General features: G+C 41.3%; 1 protein-coding gene and 1 long non-coding RNA gene across 2 annotated transcripts; both read left to right on the top strand.

Annotated features, from left to right (window-relative positions):
- The first annotated feature begins 322 nt into the window (after nucleotides 1-322).
- Nucleotides 323-1,630, top strand: LOC144992107 (uncharacterized). The gene is made up of 4 exons (XR_013655904.1): nucleotides 323-429; nucleotides 528-554; nucleotides 927-949; nucleotides 1,302-1,630. It is a non-coding gene; the product is annotated as an uncharacterized LOC144992107 (long non-coding RNA).
- Nucleotides 1,631-2,050: 420 nt separating this feature from the next.
- On the top strand, nucleotides 2,051-16,015 carry crbn (cereblon). Its single transcript, XM_023954733.2, has 11 exons — nucleotides 2,051-2,209; nucleotides 2,448-2,560; nucleotides 2,640-2,842; nucleotides 3,703-3,852; nucleotides 6,326-6,488; nucleotides 6,632-6,694; nucleotides 6,779-6,863; nucleotides 6,963-7,078; nucleotides 11,036-11,100; nucleotides 13,588-13,719; nucleotides 14,697-16,015. The coding sequence occupies exons 1-11, from the start codon at nucleotides 2,140-2,142 to the stop codon at nucleotides 14,878-14,880; spliced, it is 1,344 nt and encodes a 447-aa protein (XP_023810501.1). The 5' UTR covers nucleotides 2,051-2,139; the 3' UTR covers nucleotides 14,881-16,015.
- The last annotated feature ends 4,357 nt before the right edge of the window (nucleotides 16,016-20,372 follow it).

The raw sequence follows: 20,372 nt of genomic DNA, 5'->3' as shown, positions 1-20,372 counted from the left end.
AACGTGTTCAAAACACCAAAAAATACCATTTTAATAGGAAAAGGCTTTTTACATTAAGTTTTAAAAGCGTAAAAAAAAGGAAAAACATTTCTCACAATAAACAATCATACCCCTCATTTCTCAATCTTTATTAATGAGTTCAAACAATACATTAAGACAATAAGAAACTCTGATAATAAGAACGCCATCAAAACATTAGATCTGTGTATTAGTTTCAATATATATGCATAAAATGTATAAACCCCCTGGCTTGTTCCTTCGTTGTTGTTCACTGTTCAACATTGTTTTGTATTGATTTTTTTACATTCAATAAAGTTAAAAAAAAAAAAATCACAATAAACTTTGGCGCGTGTTTGTGACGTCACGTGCTTATATAATGCGCGGTCTTTCTTCGTCACATCCTCTTTCCGTTGCTCTTCTCGCTCAGAGGTATGGATGCATTTTTCTCCTAAACTGAATCCAGTCTAATCTTCAGCTATTTTTAGTGATTCACAGTTGATGTATGTTTATTTCGCTTGTGTTCACAGAAAACTCTCCACACGATGAGAGCCAAGGTAAGAAAAGGGACCCACACCTGGATATCAAGGATAGAAGCGTCTCTTTGCCAGAACGCTGCTTCCTTCCTAGCGTCCCGCGCTCCTTAAGCACGCGCGATTTACCAGGGTCTTGGTTTAGCAGGACATCTAATATCGAGTATATACTTAAAATGCTAAATCTTAAGTCAAAACGTGGAGCTTGTGGGATTTAATTTTAAGCATTATAAGAATTCGTAAACATGGTAAATCTCACGCAAGGCCCGACATTCTGCATGCTAAAGTATAGCATCAACTTGGCTTCCCATTGTACAATAGTAACAGTGCAGTGTGTGATTAAATAGTGTCTGACGTGTCTAAGCATTGTAACGAAACTTGTTTTTTCTTCTTTAGTGGAGAAAGAAGCGCATGCGCAGGTAAGCATTATCAAATGTTTGCTTTCTAAACTAGAGCTTACTGCAATGTTTTTGAGTAAATTGTTTTCATATATCAAATGATGCAAACTAACGATTGTGGGGTTTGAACTTAAATTTTAAATATGACTCAACAAGTTTGGCAAGAAAATTGCAGGGAATAAATAAAGCTCGTCATGAAATCCACAAAGTTCATTCCATTGCTAATCATTTGACCATAGACGTTCACTATGCAACTATTATGTACTCCACTGATGTGACTGCTGTTTGGCACTTCTTTCGTTTTCCTTGCTTAAGTGCATGTCAGGTGGGTAATTCAGAGCATAAATTTTAATGACTGATTCTTTTCTAACAGGCTGAAGCGTAAAAGAAGAAAGATGAGGCAGAGGTCAAAGTAAACGCCTCTCCGCCAGCTGCTGTCCCATCTGAGCCCCTGGGTGACTGATGCATCTCACCAAAGTGGATTGCCTCAAGTGTCCATGGATGAAATCAAGACCCTCATTACTGGCTGAAAGAGTTTCAGAAGAACCGGATGTGGAAGTCTTGAATTGAAGGAGGCGAGGATGCTGGAAGAAGATAAAACATCAAGTCTGCAGCTGCACCTGTTCATGGACCAGAATACATCTTGTTTTCACACAGCTGTCATGTGGTGTATTGAACAATAAATGAACACTTCCAAGTTTATGATTCTGATATCGTTATTAATAAAGGGATGACTATTAACATTTATACATGAAGTAATTTAACTACTCCAGGAATAATGAACGTTTCAGTGTAACTTAAATTTGGATTTATGAATTTTAATGTTAAATAAAACCAAATACTTCAAAGCCGATATGTTATGTTCTATAAAAATTAAAAGCTCAGCATTGAGCTTATTCAACTATTGAGGAAACCATATATTTTAGGACTGGTGCTAAAGCCCAGAGCTGATTCTGGAACTAGTATACATTGGAAAAAATTATTTTTAGGATGTAATTGAATGAAAGTGGTCTTTTAGAATAAACTGCGCTTATTTATTTTTTTAGTTGTAAAAGACCGTTAAGGTAACTTAAACTAACGTTTTAACGACCCCCACCCTCCCTTACGGGTTTTTATTATGGACATTTGCACTTTCAGGCCACCAGGGGGCGCGTTAGCTTCATTTAGGCAAAATGAGCTGGTGGTAGAAGAGCTGTTGTAAACACAAGAATATGGCTGACGAGAGGGGCGGAGGAGACAACAGAAACGACAACATGGGAAACCAGCTACAGCTTCTACCAGGTAACAGTTGTATGTACTTAAATAATGCTGTTTCATCGAGAAAGGACCAGCATCCTCAAACCAAATAAGTCCCGGTGTTTTTATTGAGGGATGTAGATTATTAGTCGGTGCTTTCGCTTTCTTTTATTATTCCTTAATAGGAATGACGTTTGCAGCCGCTTCCATTTCAGCTGATGCTAAGTTTGTAGATAGACTAGAGAGGCTGTCTGTGCGTCATGAGCTCGCTGTGCCCCGACAGATAACAATGGCGAGGAGGAAGAAGATGATATGGAGACCGAGGACCGAGACAGTGACGAGGCAGACAAGCCCAGCGCCATCACCTTTGACCCCAGCCTTCCCACGTCCCATGCTGTAAGAGGCCACGCCCCCTGCTCTCATCATGTCATTGTGAACCCGCATGTGTTGATGCTGTGCGTGCCGTGTCCCGCAGTACCTGGGCTCAGACATGGAGGAGTTTCACGGGCGCACAGTCCATGATGACGACAGCTGCCAGACCATCCCTGTGCTTCCACACACGGCTGTGATGCTGGTCCCTGGCCAGACTCTGCCGCTGCAGCTGTTCAGACCGCAGGAGGTCAGCATGATGCGGAGCATCATCCAGAGAGACCGCACCTTTGCTGTGCTCGCACACAGGTGTGTCTGATCTCCAACGTTCACAGAACCTGTAGCGAAAGAAATCGTACTTTTGTTGTGCTGAACACCACAGGCTAAACATGCACTGTAACAATGCATTCATTCAAATGAAAAATCTATAATTACAGGGTTTAATTTGACGTTAGCCCCCCCCTGCAGCTATGACAGCTGGGACTCTGCTGGAAACGTTTTCCACAAAGGTTTGAAATGGGTTTTAATGGGAATATTGGACCCTCTTCTTCCAGAAGAGGTCAGACTTTGATGACCCTCCCCCTATATTCATCCCAGAGTTGTTCTGGCTGAGTTCAGAACTCTGTGCAGGCCGGTCCAATACTTTCACATTAAACTCACTCATCCATGTCTTAGTGGACCAACGCTGTTGTGAAGGGAATAGGCCGTCCCCACGAAGTCTGGAGCACAGATTTATCCAAAAATGTTTGTTGTGCTAAGAAAAAACTAACATTCTTCACCAAAAGGCCACCCATGGCACAATAGAACCAGATGATACAACCTCAGCTGGTCCATCAGACAGTGAGAGCCATTTCCTCTGCTGAATTCTGTATCATCTAAAAATAAACCTGAAGTCTGTAAACGTTTGCAGACTTCATAGATTTTTATGTAAAAAAACCTCAAATTAATCTTTGGATTTAAAGTAACAATGGGTATAAATATACAGCGGGTGAATGATTTAGGTGTCGAGAGGAACAAAAAAAAAGCTTTACAGAAGGAAACAAAAATCCAAAAGTAAACTTACATTTAAGATGATTTAAAAAAAATATATGAGCAATTTTTTTTTTAGCATATGAACAATGTCACGTTTTCTGTGACTTCTGATTGTTTTCCTGGATGTTTGTCAACAGTGAAGCAGGTGAACCGGAGCCAGAGTTCGGAACGACGGCTGAAATCTATGCGTATCGCGAGGAGCAGGAGTACGGCATCGAGACGGTCAAAGTGAAGGCTGTGGGGAGGCAAAGGTTTAAAGTCCACGAAATAAGAACTCAAGCAGATGGGTAAGTGTAAAGTGCTCCATAAAGAATCAAAGGTCAGGCAAACACTCCACATTCAGTTGTTTTCACCACCAGATTGAAAGGGAGGGGTCAGAGGCAGAGATTTGCATATTGCTATAAGACTTTGGTTCAGCTAAAGAAAATGCAGGTTAACCTTGTTGTTTTTTTATTGCTATTAAACAGAAATCTCTATATTCACTGCTATTTTATGTAATGATTCATTTATTTGTAATAATTTTACACACAAATAATAAAGACACTTTTAGCTTATACTCCTGTTGACCACTAGAGGGCAGACTAACTCTTTCTGCAACCGTCCAGTACAAATAAAAACATTGTTTTAAGTCTTTTTGTTGAGTAAAAGGCACATCAAGATTGTTTTCTTGTATAAGCTCCAACTAGATCATAGACTGCAGCAATGAAGACATTGATGCTGAACATTATCTGGTCTAATATTTGTTTATAAAATGTTAGTCGGCAGAATACACGTTGATTTATCCGTGAGTCGCGGCGAACTCTGAAGAGCCACGGATCCTAAAAACAATACTGATCCCGACGTGAACGTCGCTGACACAGCTGAGTCCTAAATTTCTGTAAGAGACCTGGCAGAGCACACAACGCATCGTCTGGATTCAGCCTCAAAGATAATCCAGTCAGAGGAAGCTGTGAGGAATTAAAGAGCAATGCTGGTTAACATCCATTCTATGGGGCCTTTGCTGTCAGGAAAATGCCAAACTTCTAAGCAGTTTTAGCGGCAAAGACAGCCGTGCAAAGTCACACGTCTGTTCTCTTTTCTGAGCCTTACATGTTTGTTAAATGTTTGGGAAGTAGACATGTTTTCAGTTAAAATGGCAATATTTAGAAATAGTAAAAAAGAAATGCTAAAACAAAACAAACAATTATTTAGAGAATGTTTTAAAAAACCTAAAAATCACAGTGAGACGGAGTGGAGGCAGTGCTGGGGTAACCAGAGTAATGTATGACAGTAGCCGATTACTAACTAACTAACAGGTGTTGAACTGTTGGTTAGTTAGTTGTAGTTTTTCTTCTGTTTGCTCTGTTTTCTACGATTTTCAAGGTTTATAACCTTTAATTTTTAGGGGCTACACTGAATCAATCTGTCACAATGTCACTGCACCAACAAATTAACAATATTCGTTGTTATCCATGTTTAATCCAATCAGCTCCCAGCTTAATATGAGATGATCCGTGGTACATCTGTAGATGTTACAAAGAAAGTAACTGTATAGTCAAATAGAAGTCATGTAACATGCTGTGATTCTGATGTGAAGTGAGGAATTCCTTTCAAATACCATGAACATGTGATCTGTATGTTGGATGTAAACACAACACTGTCTGTCTGGGAGTTCTAGAAGGGAAATCCTAAGCTTCACTTTCTGGGATCTGTATTTTTCCCTTCCGTTGAAAGTCCTCCTCATTTTAGTTAAAATGGTAGTTTTTCGTTCTATGTGCCTTATTTACATTACTTTTTATAGACGGTGTTAGTTAAACGTAGAATTGAATTGCTGCTGATTGGACAGGTATTCATAGTGATTTTTTTTTTTTTTTTTGTAAAGTGTTTCTTTTAATCAAACTTTTTCTAATGAAGTGAAGAGGAATCAGGGCAGGGTTGTTCTTGCGTCACCGCTGCAGAGATGCCACAGATCAAACTTCACTGCATCCTCTGCTGCAGGAAACCATTGAGATTTCAGCTCATTAAGCTCAGGCTCCAGTTCAATCTTTCTCTAATTTTACTATGTAATGCTTGCAAATTGGTTCTGATTACTGTGTTGACCTTCTTCTGTGACAAGCTAATAAATAATATTAATAGTTATTCACTTAAATCTGGTCTCCCGTGTAGATTTAATAAATGTGAATACTCTATATGTTATGTTTAAAGCTTTTCCTGGCTGGGATTATCCATCATAATACAGGAACCAGCTAAGAAAAACCTTGAATGAAACCCAATTACAGCTGCTATTCTGAAGCTCTTCACGTCGCCCGTCTTGAAGTGCAGCTCCAATTATCTAGTGGTCATTTTTGGTCACAAGTGTCCCCAGTGCCTTCTTTAGGCAGAGATTTTCACGCCGGATGCCCTTCCTGACACAACCCCGTGTTTTATCCGGGCTGGGATGGGACCGGCACAGGGAAACCCAAACCTGGGTGTCCTTGTGGCTATGTGGTTGGACAATGGCATGAGGGGGTCTTGAACTCACACTAGATGAAGCTCATTGCCCCCCTCCCATGTGTCAGTCCTGAGCTTAACCCAACCCAACAGCCACCGCGCTGCAGGAACGTTGTCCTAGAAAACAACACAGGTTCTTGATTTAGGTTCAGAACAGCATCATCGTCACTAAAAGACCACTGGGAACCACATCTCATGGGTCTATAAGGCAAAGCTGAACTGTAAGAATTTTTCAAGAACAGTGGACTCGCTGAGAAACGTTTGTTCTCCGCTTCCATGTTTTGCTCTTAGCATCCGACAGGCCAAAGTGCAGATCCTCCCAGAGCGAATCCTTCCAGACCCCCTCTCCGCCGTGCAGCTCAGCCCCCTGTCCCGGCTCCACATGCACGCCTCCTCTAAACCCCCGTCTCAAAGCTGCAAGCAGACGCAGTGCTGGTGGAAGTCCTATCGACAGGTAAGACTCTCCGCCGGTGAGCTGTCTGTAAGCAGGTGTCGTTCATACACATGATCAAACGGGAGGGAACGGCGGCTGCTTTCTGGAAACACGCTCATCTACACAAAACTGGATTCATGCTGGAGGCTGATTGTTTTTCACAGAGGAAGTTCTACTGTGCCAGCCTGACACCGTGGCCTCCCTGGGTCTACGCCCTCTACGACTCTGTGAGTACGGCGGTCCCGGTGTGGCGTTCCTCCTCGTTCCAACGTCAAATCACTGTTTTCTTTGTCCTGTGGCTCCCCCCCCAGGAATCCCTCATGAGGAGAGTGAAGAAGCAGCTGCATGAGTGGGATGAGAACCTGAAGGATGACTCCCTCCCCTCCAATGCAATAGGTCCGTCTCTGGGGGGGGGTTTTGGTTTCTCTGCAGATGAATAGTTGTGCACATAAACATGTTGTGCTCTGTCTGTGTGCTACCCTTCCCGTGTGTCAGACTTTTCCTACCGGGTCGCCGCCTGTCTGCCGATAGACGACGCTCTGCGGCTGCAGCTGCTTCAGATCGGCAGCGCCATCCAGAGACTTCGCTGTGAGCTGGACATCATGGACCGGGTGTGTAAAGGTGGCCTCAGGCCTCGCTGGCACGGTGCTGCCTGTTAGTCTGTTAGCATAATAGTTCCTCTCATCCTAATCTGTGCTGAGCAGAGCATGTCTGCTCTTCATCCTGATGTTCTCAGCTGTATTCAAACAGAACGGACACAGATCTGCATGTCTGTCTGTCTGTCATCGGTCCACACGGAGCAGGAACACTTTTAGTGGTTCATCTGTGAACCAGCTGGTCAACAGTTGCTTCCTTGTTCATTTTTCAATAGCTTCCTTACTTTTATTATTAAAGACTGTGTCTATTTGCACATCATTTTCAAAATACCAGTGGCCAGCCCTGAACATTTTTCTTGGCCGAACGGACCCAGAGGAAGGGTTAAGTTTAGGATTACAGTTACATTTCTGGTTAAACCACCAAACGGTTCTTGAGTGTGGCTGTTTCTGCAGCCCCCCCAGCTCCTTTGGGGAGGAATCAAATGTGGAGAACAAATTTCACGCACCTTGGAGCGTGACGGATATTGGGATTTTAACTTTAAGACGACTCGATCTCTGAGGCTCCGCCTTTCTCTCCTTGTGGGCGCCGCCCATTTCATGACGTCATCCTGGAGCCGGCCTCGGCAGCGTGTCTGTGTTTCTCCCACGAAAACAAACATCTGAACTTTTGCAAAGATGGATGTCCATGTTGTGCATATGAAATAAAAGCGTTTAGCCGATCACCGAGAAAGTGGGTGTGTCTGTTAGCCTGGGGGCGGAGCTGGCAGTGCAGACTCTTCTTGGAAGGGGCGGTTCTTCAGTTATCTACGTCACAATGTGAGAACCCACTCTTTTCCGTGGAAGGGCTGGTGCTCAGAGAGCAGGTTTTTTGGAGGAATACGCAGAAATGTATGAATGGGTCAGAATACCGCTGTGGGGTTGGTTTTTGTGAGGAATGAACATTGTAAAATACTTAAAAGCTAAAAAAAAAAATGGATCTAGCGTGAAATAGGCATTTTATGGCTCACAGGCTTCACCCGCCCTCGCCACCCCCCCTTAGACCCCTCTCTACCTGCTGTCACAGGCTGAAAGCGGCTGCTTCAGGCTCCTCCCCCTCTGCCTCTTCCACACTGGTCAGAGCTGCACTGGACAAATTCATGAGGGTTTTTTTATCATGTTAAATATTTGGGAAGTATCATCCATGCCCAGTATCATTTTGTTCAGTGATTCTTGAAATAAATTTCCACAAAGTTCTGTTAAAAATATGCTGCCGACAGTGCTACGCCACGTCTGTGAGCTCGCCACAATAACGCTTTTCCAAATCTACAAACTTTAAAACTAACATTTTTTCCAATTAGGTTTCCCAAGGAGGAGTTTAGTTAAGTTTAAAAAAAGCTGATTTAAAAAACAACAACAAATTAAATTAAAATTCAAGATGGCGGCCTCTTCCCGGGGTTTGAAGGTCACCAAAACATCGGTTGTGGTTGTAGACTTAAGCTGGCATGTGTGGGAAGTTTCACAAAAGTGTTCTTCTCCCACATTGTGCAGAAATGTGACAATTGCCAAACTTCGCACTATGCCCAAAATTCATTTCCCCCTGGTTCTAGATGTGTGGAAATTGTGTCTGTGGCGGGTAAGAAAGAAGAACTGTGAAAACAATCTGGTGCTTGCGGTTCCGGGCTGCTGCAGAACCCCAAAGGTCGACACATTATGAAATTTGGATCGTTGTGTGGACGCTTCCACTCACTCGGGCTCAGCAACACCAGTTTATTATCAAACTAATTGTGCTGTTGATTTATGTTAACGTTTCTTTGTTGAACACAGCCACTAAAACTGGAACATTTCCATCTATGTAGATTTGCTTATAAATAAATAAATCCAAATGTTCTATTTTCAGAGAAGCTTTTTCAAAGGAGTCGGAAGAATCTGCCTTAATGTTCCTATGCTTTTATGGAAACGGTGTACACACAGAAACAAAACAATGTGGTAAAACCACAGAAAAATGAATTCCTCACCTGAACCTTTTAGCTAAACATGTTACTGTGTGTTGTGCTTATTTATTCATGAAGTGTTTGGTCATCCCTAAAGAGAAGGGATCAATACAAACTGGAGAAATGTTGGAAATTTTGACATAAGCGGTCTTTGCTGTCTGGGATTTGGGGGATTATTGTGGTAGAATGGAGCTCTGACAGCAAGTGTCGCCTTTACAAAGAGTTTTCCCTCTGCTTGTCTCTAAAATCGACTAAGACAAACAAAGACACACTCCACGCCTGCTGGGGGGGTTAAAACGCCGACCTTCTGACACCGATTACGGCTCCAGAGCTGCGTGTGACTCCAGCTTAAAGACAGAAAATTGTTGGGCGTTTAGAATTCAAGACAGACGGCTCAGATGACTTCAACAATATGGTTTAGGAAGACTGTGTTTCCAGCTCATCAAGTCATGATTAAAAAATCCGGCTGAATCTGGTTGGTCTTCTAATTATGATGGTGATATTTTTAGCCAAAATAGAAAGTTCCTGTTGTTTTCTAGGACATAGTTTCTGCAGAGCGGCAGGAGTTCATTAGAAATTCACACGAGTTCCTGTATAATGTATAATTTATGCTCCTATAAACAGCCCCCGCCTTACATTACTGGTTAAACAAAAATGGCGGTCAATAACGTAGCTGTCCAGCCATCCAGTTCTGATCCAGATTCCAGCTCAGACCAGGAAAACGAAGCCGTTCATGGATGTATTTGTCTGGCAGTGGATGATCAGAATGGAGCAGAGCAGGGAAGCTTGAGGCCCGCCCAGCGTATTTTCTGCCTCACAAATGCACAATTTTTTTGCTTCAAACAGCATTTTTTCCCCCTCTGCTCCTGATTCATGAACTGAATAAATAAATACTCAAAAGTATAATTTTAGTCGTAATTGTCTTCATCAATGTCTTCCAAACACCAAAACCACCATTATTATCTGAGTGGTTTTATGAAATCGGGTTATTTTTATTTATATTCTAAAGCTCTTTAATGAGCAGTAAAGAGAACAGAACATCTTAACACGTTCTGAGTTAAGAGGAGCTGGATGTGGATGTGTGCAGCCTTTCTTTGATGCTCTTTTCTGTCCTTTTTCTGCTTTCTGGATATGAATGCCTCCTAATGCAGCCCCGACTCATGTCCCTCCCCCCCCCCCCCCCCCCCCCCAGTCACTGGCATAGCAACAGGAAGGATCCTTTTTATGGGGTTTGCATGCAGACTCACATGTGTTCTGTTAACACCTTGCTCTGGCCGCTGCTGCTGCGGCGGGGGTATGGGTGTGGGGGTGGCTGGGCGCTCCTCCTCCTTCTTTTCACATTCCACCATCCATTTTAGAAGAACATAAACACTCACCTGAGCACAGGTGTTAGCTCACCTTTGCACTAATAGTTTGCATGATTGAATGAATGAAAGATTTCACACTAGTTGGTTTAAAGGCATAGGTATGCGTTCGTGAACACTATCTGTTTTGTGTGCATGTTGACATGTGGACATTTTTGCGGCTAGCAGGTGTGTTGATAATATTTGAGTGTGTGTGAACAGGCCCCGCCCTTTTTGTACTACATTTGAACCGTACCGTAACGATAAACAACCAGTAAACCTGTCTGCTCTATGCTGCTTCATGGTCTTACCCCCCTTCCCCTCCTATTATCACCCCCTACCCCCCCTCTTTCTAACGTCCCTCTCTCTTCTTCCCCTCTTTCCTTTTCCGTCCGGTCCAACACCAAAGATTTTCAAACATGATTGAAATTAATAAATTTTGGCCTCAATTACAAAAGGGGTTTATTCAGACATACCTTTGGTTTGTCTGAAGATGAATAACCCCTCTTGTTAAAATAAAATATGTCCAACACAAGAGGCCCTCAGCTCTCATCTGTTTGCCTAGCTGTTGGACAGGACAAGTTAAAAAAGAAAAAAAAAAAAAAAAAAAAAAAAAAAAAAAAAAAAAAAATAACACCTTGCTCTGTATTTTATTTCAGTGTACGTTGCTGTGCTGTAAGCAGTGTCAGGACACAGAAATCACCACCAAAAAGGAGATCTTCAGGTGAGCACTGCTTTAAATTCAAATTCTTCTTTCTTTTTGTCTTTTCAGTTTTCCAGGCTTTTGCATCTCGGTTGTGGTAAATTTTTTTAACCCAATACGCAGTTTACTAGTTTCTTCTTCTAAAACTTTGTTGTTGTTCATCTTAAATAACATAAAAAAACATGTGTTATTGATGTCCAGCACAACTGGCCTCTCATGATATAAAACAATACATTTGGTTTTAAAAAGCTTTTACATTTCCTATTTATAATCTTTACACTTCAAAAATGAGCAGATATGCTTTCCAACTTGAAACATTTTTTTCTGGCTTTCTGTCTCATTTAAAGGCTCTAAATCTGCTCTAAAACTGTTCAAAAGCACACATGAACCCTGACACCTGAACAGAAACATCACAGGAGTTACGTAAAGACCAAAAGTTTCTTTACTGTAATCGTTCTGTGAAGAAAGAAAAAGTTGTCTTTGTCTCAGGTGAAGCCGTGCTGCTCTGCACCTCCACCCGCGCCGTTATGTAATCTAATCGTCTCTCTGTCTGTCATGTGTCATGGTTAATGTTTCTGAACACTCATGAAACTGTGCAGGCCAGCGGTTGACGTTTATTAGAGGAGCAGGACTTTTTTCATGCTAATAACTGGAGTGATTGACTGTGAGAGGAGATGTGGAGGAGAGCTCTGCTGTGGGCTTTGTGCTTGATGTGTCACTGAAAATGCATTAACCTGCAGTTTGCTACAATTACAACTTTAATGCAATAGTAACAAAAACTCAGTTGATTAATGCACAAGTTATTTAAGAAAACTTTAAAGTGCTTGTATAAATATTCTGAGGGGATCAAAACACAAAACTGGAAATTTTATTTAATTTTGGTTTTGGTTTTTGTTGTATTTGTGGTTTATTCTTTTGAACCGTTAAGGTTTCGTTCTGTATTTGCAGATCCTTCATCTAAAACTGTCACGGAAAAAATTAAAAAAACGAGCTTCTGTGTGGTTCCAGCAATCCATCAAGCAGTAGTTTAACAAAGTCGTCTTAAAACATTTTGATGGATTTTTGAGTGCAGCACAAAAAATTAGTTCCGGTTCAGCTGAGAAATCTTCCTGTTTCAGTTATTCTGTACAGAATGATGTTATAGATTTTCTGTCCAGCATTGTAAAAGAGGCGGGGCCTGCAAACCCACAGAAATGGAACCAATGTTATGAACACGAAGAGGCGGAATTTTAAAACAATGTTTGTGTACGAGGCCGAGCATGATAAAAAGAGGGAAGCATTGCGCAGAACACTACTAACAAGGTGCAGCCCAGCAATAATAAAGGAGGCGGAGTCAGTCATTAGAGTGGTGATGGAGGCGGAGCCAGCATTAGAGTGGTGATGGAGGCGGAGCCAGGATTAAAGTGATGGAGGCGGAGCCAGCATTAAAGTGATGGAGGCGGAGCCAGCATTAGAGTGGTGATGGAGGCGGAGCCAGGATTAGAGTGATGATGGAGGCGGAGCCAGGATTAGAGTGATGATGGAGGCGGAGCCAGGATTAAAGTGGTGATGGAGGCGGAGCCAGCATTAGAGTGGTGATGGAGGCGGAGCCAGGATTAGAGTGATGATGGAGGCGGAGCCATCATTAGAGTGGTAATAGAGGTGGAGCCAGGATTAAAGTGGTGATGGAGGCGGAGCCTGCATTAGAGAGGTGATGGAGGCGGAGCCAGGATTAAAGTGATGGAGGCGGAGCCAGCATTAAAGTGATGGAGGCGGAGCCATCATTAGAGTGGTAATAGAGGTGGAGCCAGGATTAAAGTGGTGATGGAGGCGGAGCCTGCATTAGAGAGGTGATGGAGGCGGAGCCAGGATTAGAGTCCAGAAAAAGGCTTAATGCATCGTTAACAGAAAATAACAGAAAATGTCACTGTTCAAGTTGTAAAATTAAAATGGCTTCAAAATTGTATGATAGTATTGTATAAAAAAAGTCGTGTTTTGTTGTTTTTTTTTATGTAAGAATTGGAACAGGCTGAATTAGAGAACACATATCTACTCTCCTCTCTGAAACTTACAGCCTGGATTTTACTGGGAGATACAGTGGGGCAAGAAAGTATTTTTAGTCAGCCACCAATTGTACAAGTTCTCCTACTTACAAAGACCAGAGAGGCCTGCTTCCTTTAATCATAGGTTTACCTATGATCAAAATTAAAGGCCTCTCTCGTCTTTTTAAGTAGGAAAACTTGTACAATTGGTGGCTGACTAAAAATACTTTCTTGCCCCACTGTATATTGTTGCACGAAGCAGGAAGTAGGAGCCAACCAGCAGCATTAGAACAGAACAGAATAAAACTTTATTGATCCCACAAAGAGGAAATCAACCTAAATTCAACTCACTATTGACTTCAGAGCTTTTAGAACTTCTGTTTGTCGGGTTCTGTTGTTCATTCTTGTAGAAGTACATTGCAGAAACGATGTGTCTGCCATAAAGTAGTTAGATGTTCTGTTTCATCTGAGTTTTGTTTTCTTACAGCTTGTCTCTTTACGGCCCCATGGCTGCGTATGTCAACCCGCACGGTTACGTCCACGAAACGCTGACGGTCTACAAAGCCAACAACCTTAACCTGGTTGGCCGGCCATCTACTTTGCACAGCTGGTTTCCAGGGTAACAAACATTCTTTTGCACTTCCTTCATAGTAGATGCTAACTTAAAAATGTCATTGTAATTGACATCAAATATTAATATTATAACATTCTTTACTCTCAAAGATCTTTTCATTGGTGCCATTTTTCTTTTCTTTTTTGTGAAATCCACCATATTGGCTTGCATTTAATAAACGTTTGTTTTAGAAACCTTAACATGGTCTTCAGTCGGTTTTGGATGTTCTTTGCTCACAGCTCATTTAGATCTACATTCACTTTAACCAGAACCACGAACTGTGACTCATTATTTCTGGAAAAGCTTTTCTGACTTTTTAGCACTGCTTGGTTTGTTGATTGATATTCTTTAGAGCTAAAGCGACCCCAACCTCATGTAACTCCTTTCAGGATCGGCGCTCTCTTACAGAAGAACACAGTTTCTCATGAAGCTTTGAAGACGTTTTTGTGAAACACAAAAATAAAAACACAAGCTTGTGCTTGTCTGTAGTGCCCTGGTCAAAACTACAAATAAAAAAAAAAGTTGTTTTGGTAGAAGAGTTCACTTTGTCTACTAATGAAAGCAAAAAAGGTTTTCAAGCATGTGATTTGTTCACAGCCTCAGTGACAGAGCAGCTTGGAGTCACAGTTTCTACAATGAAATCTAGCTTTGTGTGCTTGAAGATAATGTGATAGCATCCTACTGAACCAGGGGAACTTCAATAAAATTTAAAAGAGGTTTAAAATAAGACCAGATTAGAGTCCAGATGATCTTTCTCTGAAGATGATTTCATTTACAAAAATCCTTTTTTTTTATGTTTGGAAATGTTTCTTTGTGATGCTGTTTGAAAATTCAGCCTGAAGCAAATGCTTTCAATGCTTGTGTTTTTTTTTTTAGCACTTCTGAATTTGATAGTTCTCCATGGAAAATAAACTTTTCAGATCAAAGAGTTATTTTTAAAGTTCCATTTTCTCTGTTCTTAAATGAAACGCTTTTGCTTTCAGGTACGCCTGGACCATTGCTCAGTGCCGGACGTGTGGCTCCCACATGGGCTGGAAGTTCACCGCCACCAAAAAGGACTTGTCTCCTCCCCGATTCTGGGGTCTGACCCGTTCAGCTATGCTTCCTCGCATCCCGCCGGGGGAGGGAGAGGAGGGCAGGGCAGGCTCCCGTCTCTTCTGCCTGTGATGTCCGACTCCCTCACAGCGCCCCAACGCCGACGTCTGTCCTCCTGTCACTGCAAATGCTCGAGGACGCTGTAATCATTGATGTGTGCCGCTGTCGCTTTAGTGGAAGGTCGCTGACGAGCGCTCCAGAGAGCAGACTCGACCTTACCGCCACTGCTTTCAGATGGGAAGAGGGGATGCTGAGAAAATGATTCTTACGAGCTATAGAAGAACTGAAAGGCTTTGGAGAGACAGAACATGTTGTTACCATCCCTGCATGCTGCTCTCTACCCATCCTCTGAATTTTCCTGCTATGCCGACCTGTACCTGTCGGCTTTCCACGCTAAACGCGAGCAGTTCCGCATCGGCGTTTGTCCTCCAGATTCTGACTGCATGCGTCTAGCACTGAGGTTTTGTCAGGCACCTTAGTCAGTCAACTTGCTGTATATTCTGCCAGCTTTTGGATCTTCTGTGAATTTGTTGTAGCTGTTATTATAGCTGCTGTAAAACGGTCAAAGAAAAGGTGTAGATTTGTCAAGATGAGGGGTTATTTTCACCTGTGGAGGGGAAAAAAATGTATTTTTGTATGGAAAAGGATTGAGAATCAACATGGTGTGTGGAGAAAATGCTATTAGTTGGCCATTTTGGATGTAATATACAGAAATCAGAAGTGATGTTGAAGATAATGTGTAATATTTCTCCCATAATCTGTCTGTGTTATATTCATCAGAGGCTCATTGATGACTTGCTTCAGGAATCAAGCATTATCTCTGGTTGCACAGGTGAAAATTCTACATCTGTATCAGTGCCTCTTTTCTAAAGGCCAAAGCTAATGAAGACAGAAAGCAGGAGGAGCATTTACCCGTTTCCTTTTGAGGTTCTTCATGACGCGTGGCGTGATAAGGGATCCACTGACAGGAACGCAAGATTAGTAGGGTGATGATAAAGTTGATCATTTCCAGGTTCCCCTCAGTTCAAGTTTTTTTAGCATTTTAATTTTGTTCTTAGAGTTCTGGTGTAAATTGCTGGCTCCTGGTTCTTTACCTGTAAATAGAACAGTTGGCAAATTATTTTTGGGACTGTTTGCATCAAAGAGTCGGTACACAGACGTACTGAAAGCAGAGAGAGATTATAATAAATTATCAAATCTTCCTACATTTCATACGTTAATTCTTCAAGTGAAATCCATCGTTGCATTTTCATATTCATGATTTTGCAGCTATTAATTGATAAAATTGAACGCAGTGTTTGCTCGTTCATGTTTATCCTAAACAAATAAGAATATTTTCCGTTTATCATATTTGTAATCTTCTTTGCTGGATGAGAAGTATCACTAAATACTATGATCATCTTTTTCACAGTTTTTCTATTGTAAAACTTCTTTTAGAGGGAAAACTTCCATTGAAGAAGTGATCACATAAAAGTATTTTATTTATTTAGCCAGGTAAACCGGTAGAGAACTAATTCCAATTGAACAAAGATGACCTGGTGAAGAAGCAGCACAGAGAGCGAGAGCGGGCATCAAGACAACAATACAACAACAATCAGCACATGACATTCAGCAGCTACTGCAAAAAGAACAATCAAGGTGGAAATGTACAGCAAACAATAAATAAATATACAGCCAAGTGTTGTGAAAACAGTTGACCCTTGTGCTATCCTAGGCACTTTAACATTGGGAGTTGGGTCATCTAGACCCACTAGACAGTGCTCTGAACCTTTTTTCTTCAATGATTTGTGATCTTCACTGGTGTCCATGGATTACATGAAATCTTTCCACCTTTATCCACCTTTGTCAGGGTAGGGAGAACACGTCAATGTTAGGGTGGGGTCATCTGGACCCCATAGGATGGCACAAGGGTTAATAAGTTGTGCAGGGATCTTTGATGACAGCTGTAAGGAATTCTCAAACATGAACTCAACTGATTCCCTTTATTAGCAAAGCAGAAGAGAACAGAGGAGGTGTGTGTTTCTAGAACGACAAGACTGACAAACACAGAGGTTACAACTGGAGTTGTTGATGTGAAGCAGCTATTGTGGATATGAATGGGTTTTGTAGATGAATAAATACTGAAATTGTGGATGGGAGTGGAGAGAGCGTCATCTACATAGAGATGGTTGTGATTGTTATTGAAGGGGTCTCAGTTCCAAAGCAGATGGCAGAGATGTAGATACGGTAATCTCACCATAATCCAAACTAGGAAGGGGGTTAAGTTTAACCAGGAGTTGTTTACCAGAGTGTGTGAGTGAAGATTTGTTGGGATAAAAAACAATTCTAGATGTGATCTTGTTAAAGTAGCATCCATCCAAGCTGACCTCAGATCCATCCAAGGAGGAGATTTTGGCTGGGCTCTCGCCATCCCTGATAGAAATGAAGCATTTTGAACCAAGAGAAGGCATGTAGAATTCTGTAGAGGCTGGTTTGTACCGAGGACAATGCAGAGCACATGGAGGAGTTAGCTGTGTTCAGGATGCTATCATCACTGTTTCGGTGAGTATTGGATCCACAATACCAGTTTTATTGACACAGATGTTGACTGAAGTTGGAACCCGAATGGATCTCTGGGGGACACCGTTACCCAGGGAGGCTTGAGAAAGAAAGGACAGAACCCAACTGCAGCAGTGGCTCCTGAACCAGAACAAGCAGCTGTGAGCTTGGCAGAGGTGTTTGGGTCTATAGTCCACAAAAACACCTTCCATTTTTTTGTATTGTCAATGGCACAAATTCAAAACCTTGGTGGAGGCACCGATGCATCCGTCTCCAGTTCTGAACCCGGACTGCACAGAGTGGCACGTATTGTAGTGAGTTTGGAGGAGGTGTACAAGCTGCTTCTTGTTTAATTTAAAAAAATATTTTGCAGAGACAGGATAGTATGGATTTGGGTCTGTAGTTCCATAATTAGCATGGTCTCCTTTGAAGAGTGGGGTAACAGCTTCACGTTTCATGGCGAGCACTCCAGCTTGTAGGAAGGGGTCGAGCAAGCAAAGAATTCTGTGATGACAAGAACTCCAGGTGTTAAGAAGAATGGGTCTAGTGCAGGGATGGGCAAACTTTGGCCCGATTTAATCTGGCCCACCAAACTGGAATAAATTATATTAATAATCATTGTCCCTGTAATTCTGGTTATTCTGCATTCATGTGGTGTTGGAAGATTTGTTAATTTTCAGACGTTCGTGCGTGTTTTCCGAGTTGGAGAGCAATTTTCCCGATTATTCCAACCCCCGTGAACGCAGCATTTCTCTAAGTTTGCACTTTCCTTGATGGACATCAACCCATCTGTGCAATTTGTCTCTGCTCCAAAGCGGTTTCCCTGCATTGGAAAACCCTGTCATAGAGTGAAGTTGATAAAGGTTGTTATGGTTCTTGTGTTCTTGGTGTGCTGGTTTCAGCCATGATGGAATTAAATGGTGGGGCACAGGTGAGTCTGTGTTTGCAGAGACCAGATGAACGGACCTTTTAGTGGAGGTGAGTTCTGTGAGGAGAGGAGTTGCTCTGCAGCAATTCTTCATGAACATCCAGTAGAAATTAATGAAACCCAGCAAATGTTGCAGATGTTTGCATGGGGTAGAGGTGGACCATCAATATCAGAAGGTCTTCTATCTCTATGTGTCATGGTAAATGAACCATTCAAAGCATAACAGACTGTTTGGCTACTGTATTCAACGATTCTCTACAAAGGGTAAAGGTCATTTAAAACACTTTTTATGCAGAACTCATTCATTTAATGCTCACATGGGAGCTTTATTCTGAATTCAGCTTGATTTTGGATGATTCATTGATCAGTTTTTTTTAAGCAATTGAAAAAACAAGGGAACAATAGACCAATAATAGATATAACAAATCTATAATATTATACAGCAGGTTCTCATCAAAGCTATTTTTTTCTGGATTTCAAGTTAGTTTTGTTTTATCAATATTAGAATTTATTAAAATATCCTGGAAGTGAGGCAGAAAGTTTGGCAGTCTTTCTTGCTGTTTTTTACGGCTCAGTTTGGGTCACAAACTTTCAGGTTTGTGTCAGAAAGCTAGAAGAACACAAATGTTCAAGTCTTTTCTAGGTCAGGGGTCTGCGACCTGAGGCTCCGGAGCCACATGTGGCTCTCTGGTTATGAGAAATAATTTTAAATTAATTACATTTAAAAAGCAGCTGTAATGTAAACCACAAAGCAAGATAAGTTATTCACAAACAGTTGAAGGCCAATACGTATCACTCTGCCTGGGTCCTGACTACAGTACCCATAATGCTACAACAAGCCTTCAAGTTTAAAAAGTAACTGTCAAATAAATTGTGCTTTCTTTACTACAAAAAGGGTTTTTCATTTTAAAGGTGTCGACTGAGCTATTCAAATGACTAATTTTATGTTTGTCTAGCTGTAAAAAATCTAATTTGAACAAAGATTATTCCTATTTTTACCAAAAACTCTGTTTCACTCTCATTTTCATATACGACTGAGTTGTCAAACGGTTTCTTAACCTCTAAATTGAAGTTTTGTCTCTTGAGCTCATCTGTACAGTTTTAGACTATTCACAGAAATACTGTTCATCTTTACTTGTTATGATATATTATTTTGTGTATTTTAAAGGAAAAAAGAGACTAGATTTAATAAGAAGAAAAAAGTAATATCCAAAAGGGAGTGAGAAGAAAAAAAATCCTTGTAAGTAAATCAACACCTTCATGCCCAACACGTCTTACCACACCCAGTGCACCGATTACCCATGATAGTCCTGTTCCCTCGCTCACTTTCAGTTTCACTTAAAATTACACACATAGAGAAATTTACTCATGGGAACATTCGACATTTGTCACATAAAAACACGTGTTGGTTTTCATTTAAATCCTATTCCCCAACTCACCAAAGTGAACCCCCACAATATTTACAGATATATCACTGTTGACCTAATTTAGTTTAGTTAATTAAGTTCAGCTAATCTACTTCATTTTTATAACATGGTTTTTTTTACTTTTTGAAAATGTTTTTATTTTCACTTTCCAATTTTCTGTTTATAATTTCTTCTTTATTTCTGTTTATTCTTTTTATTTATATTTTTTGTGGGGTTTTGTTTTGCAGCAGCAGTTTCTCTTCATTAATTCTCTGTCATTTTTCGACTAACTTGGTTTTTCTTTGGACGCTCTAGATTATAGAGATGCCAGAATCTCTGGAAAAGGCTTCACACGAGATCTTTGGATCAGCTGCTGCACAAACATCACTCCGAGTTGTTTTTTTGTTTTTTTTACTGCGTTCTTTCTTTCAATCATCAACGTTTTCTGATTTATTTCGACTCATGAATTTAAAAGAGGCAAAACATTTTTAAAGATGACAAAAACAAGCAGCTGATCACTTATGTCACTAATTAATAGACCTTCAACAATTTGATAATCAAGTCTTTTGGTATGTGTGTTTTATATTCAGCCGTGGTGCAGCGGTAGGGCGGCTGACCCATGATCGTAAGACTGCAGGTTTGACTCCCGCCTTGCACGCCCATGACTCGAAGTGTCCTTGGGAGGTAGAAAA

This window comes from Oryzias latipes, chromosome 5 (assembly GCF_053564925.1).
Source record: "Oryzias latipes strain Hd-rR chromosome 5, Olatipes_Hd-rR_3.1".
In the NCBI taxonomy this organism is placed as follows: Eukaryota; Metazoa; Chordata; class Actinopteri; order Beloniformes; family Adrianichthyidae; genus Oryzias; species Oryzias latipes.
This window is presented reverse-complemented; position numbering and strand designations above follow the sequence as displayed.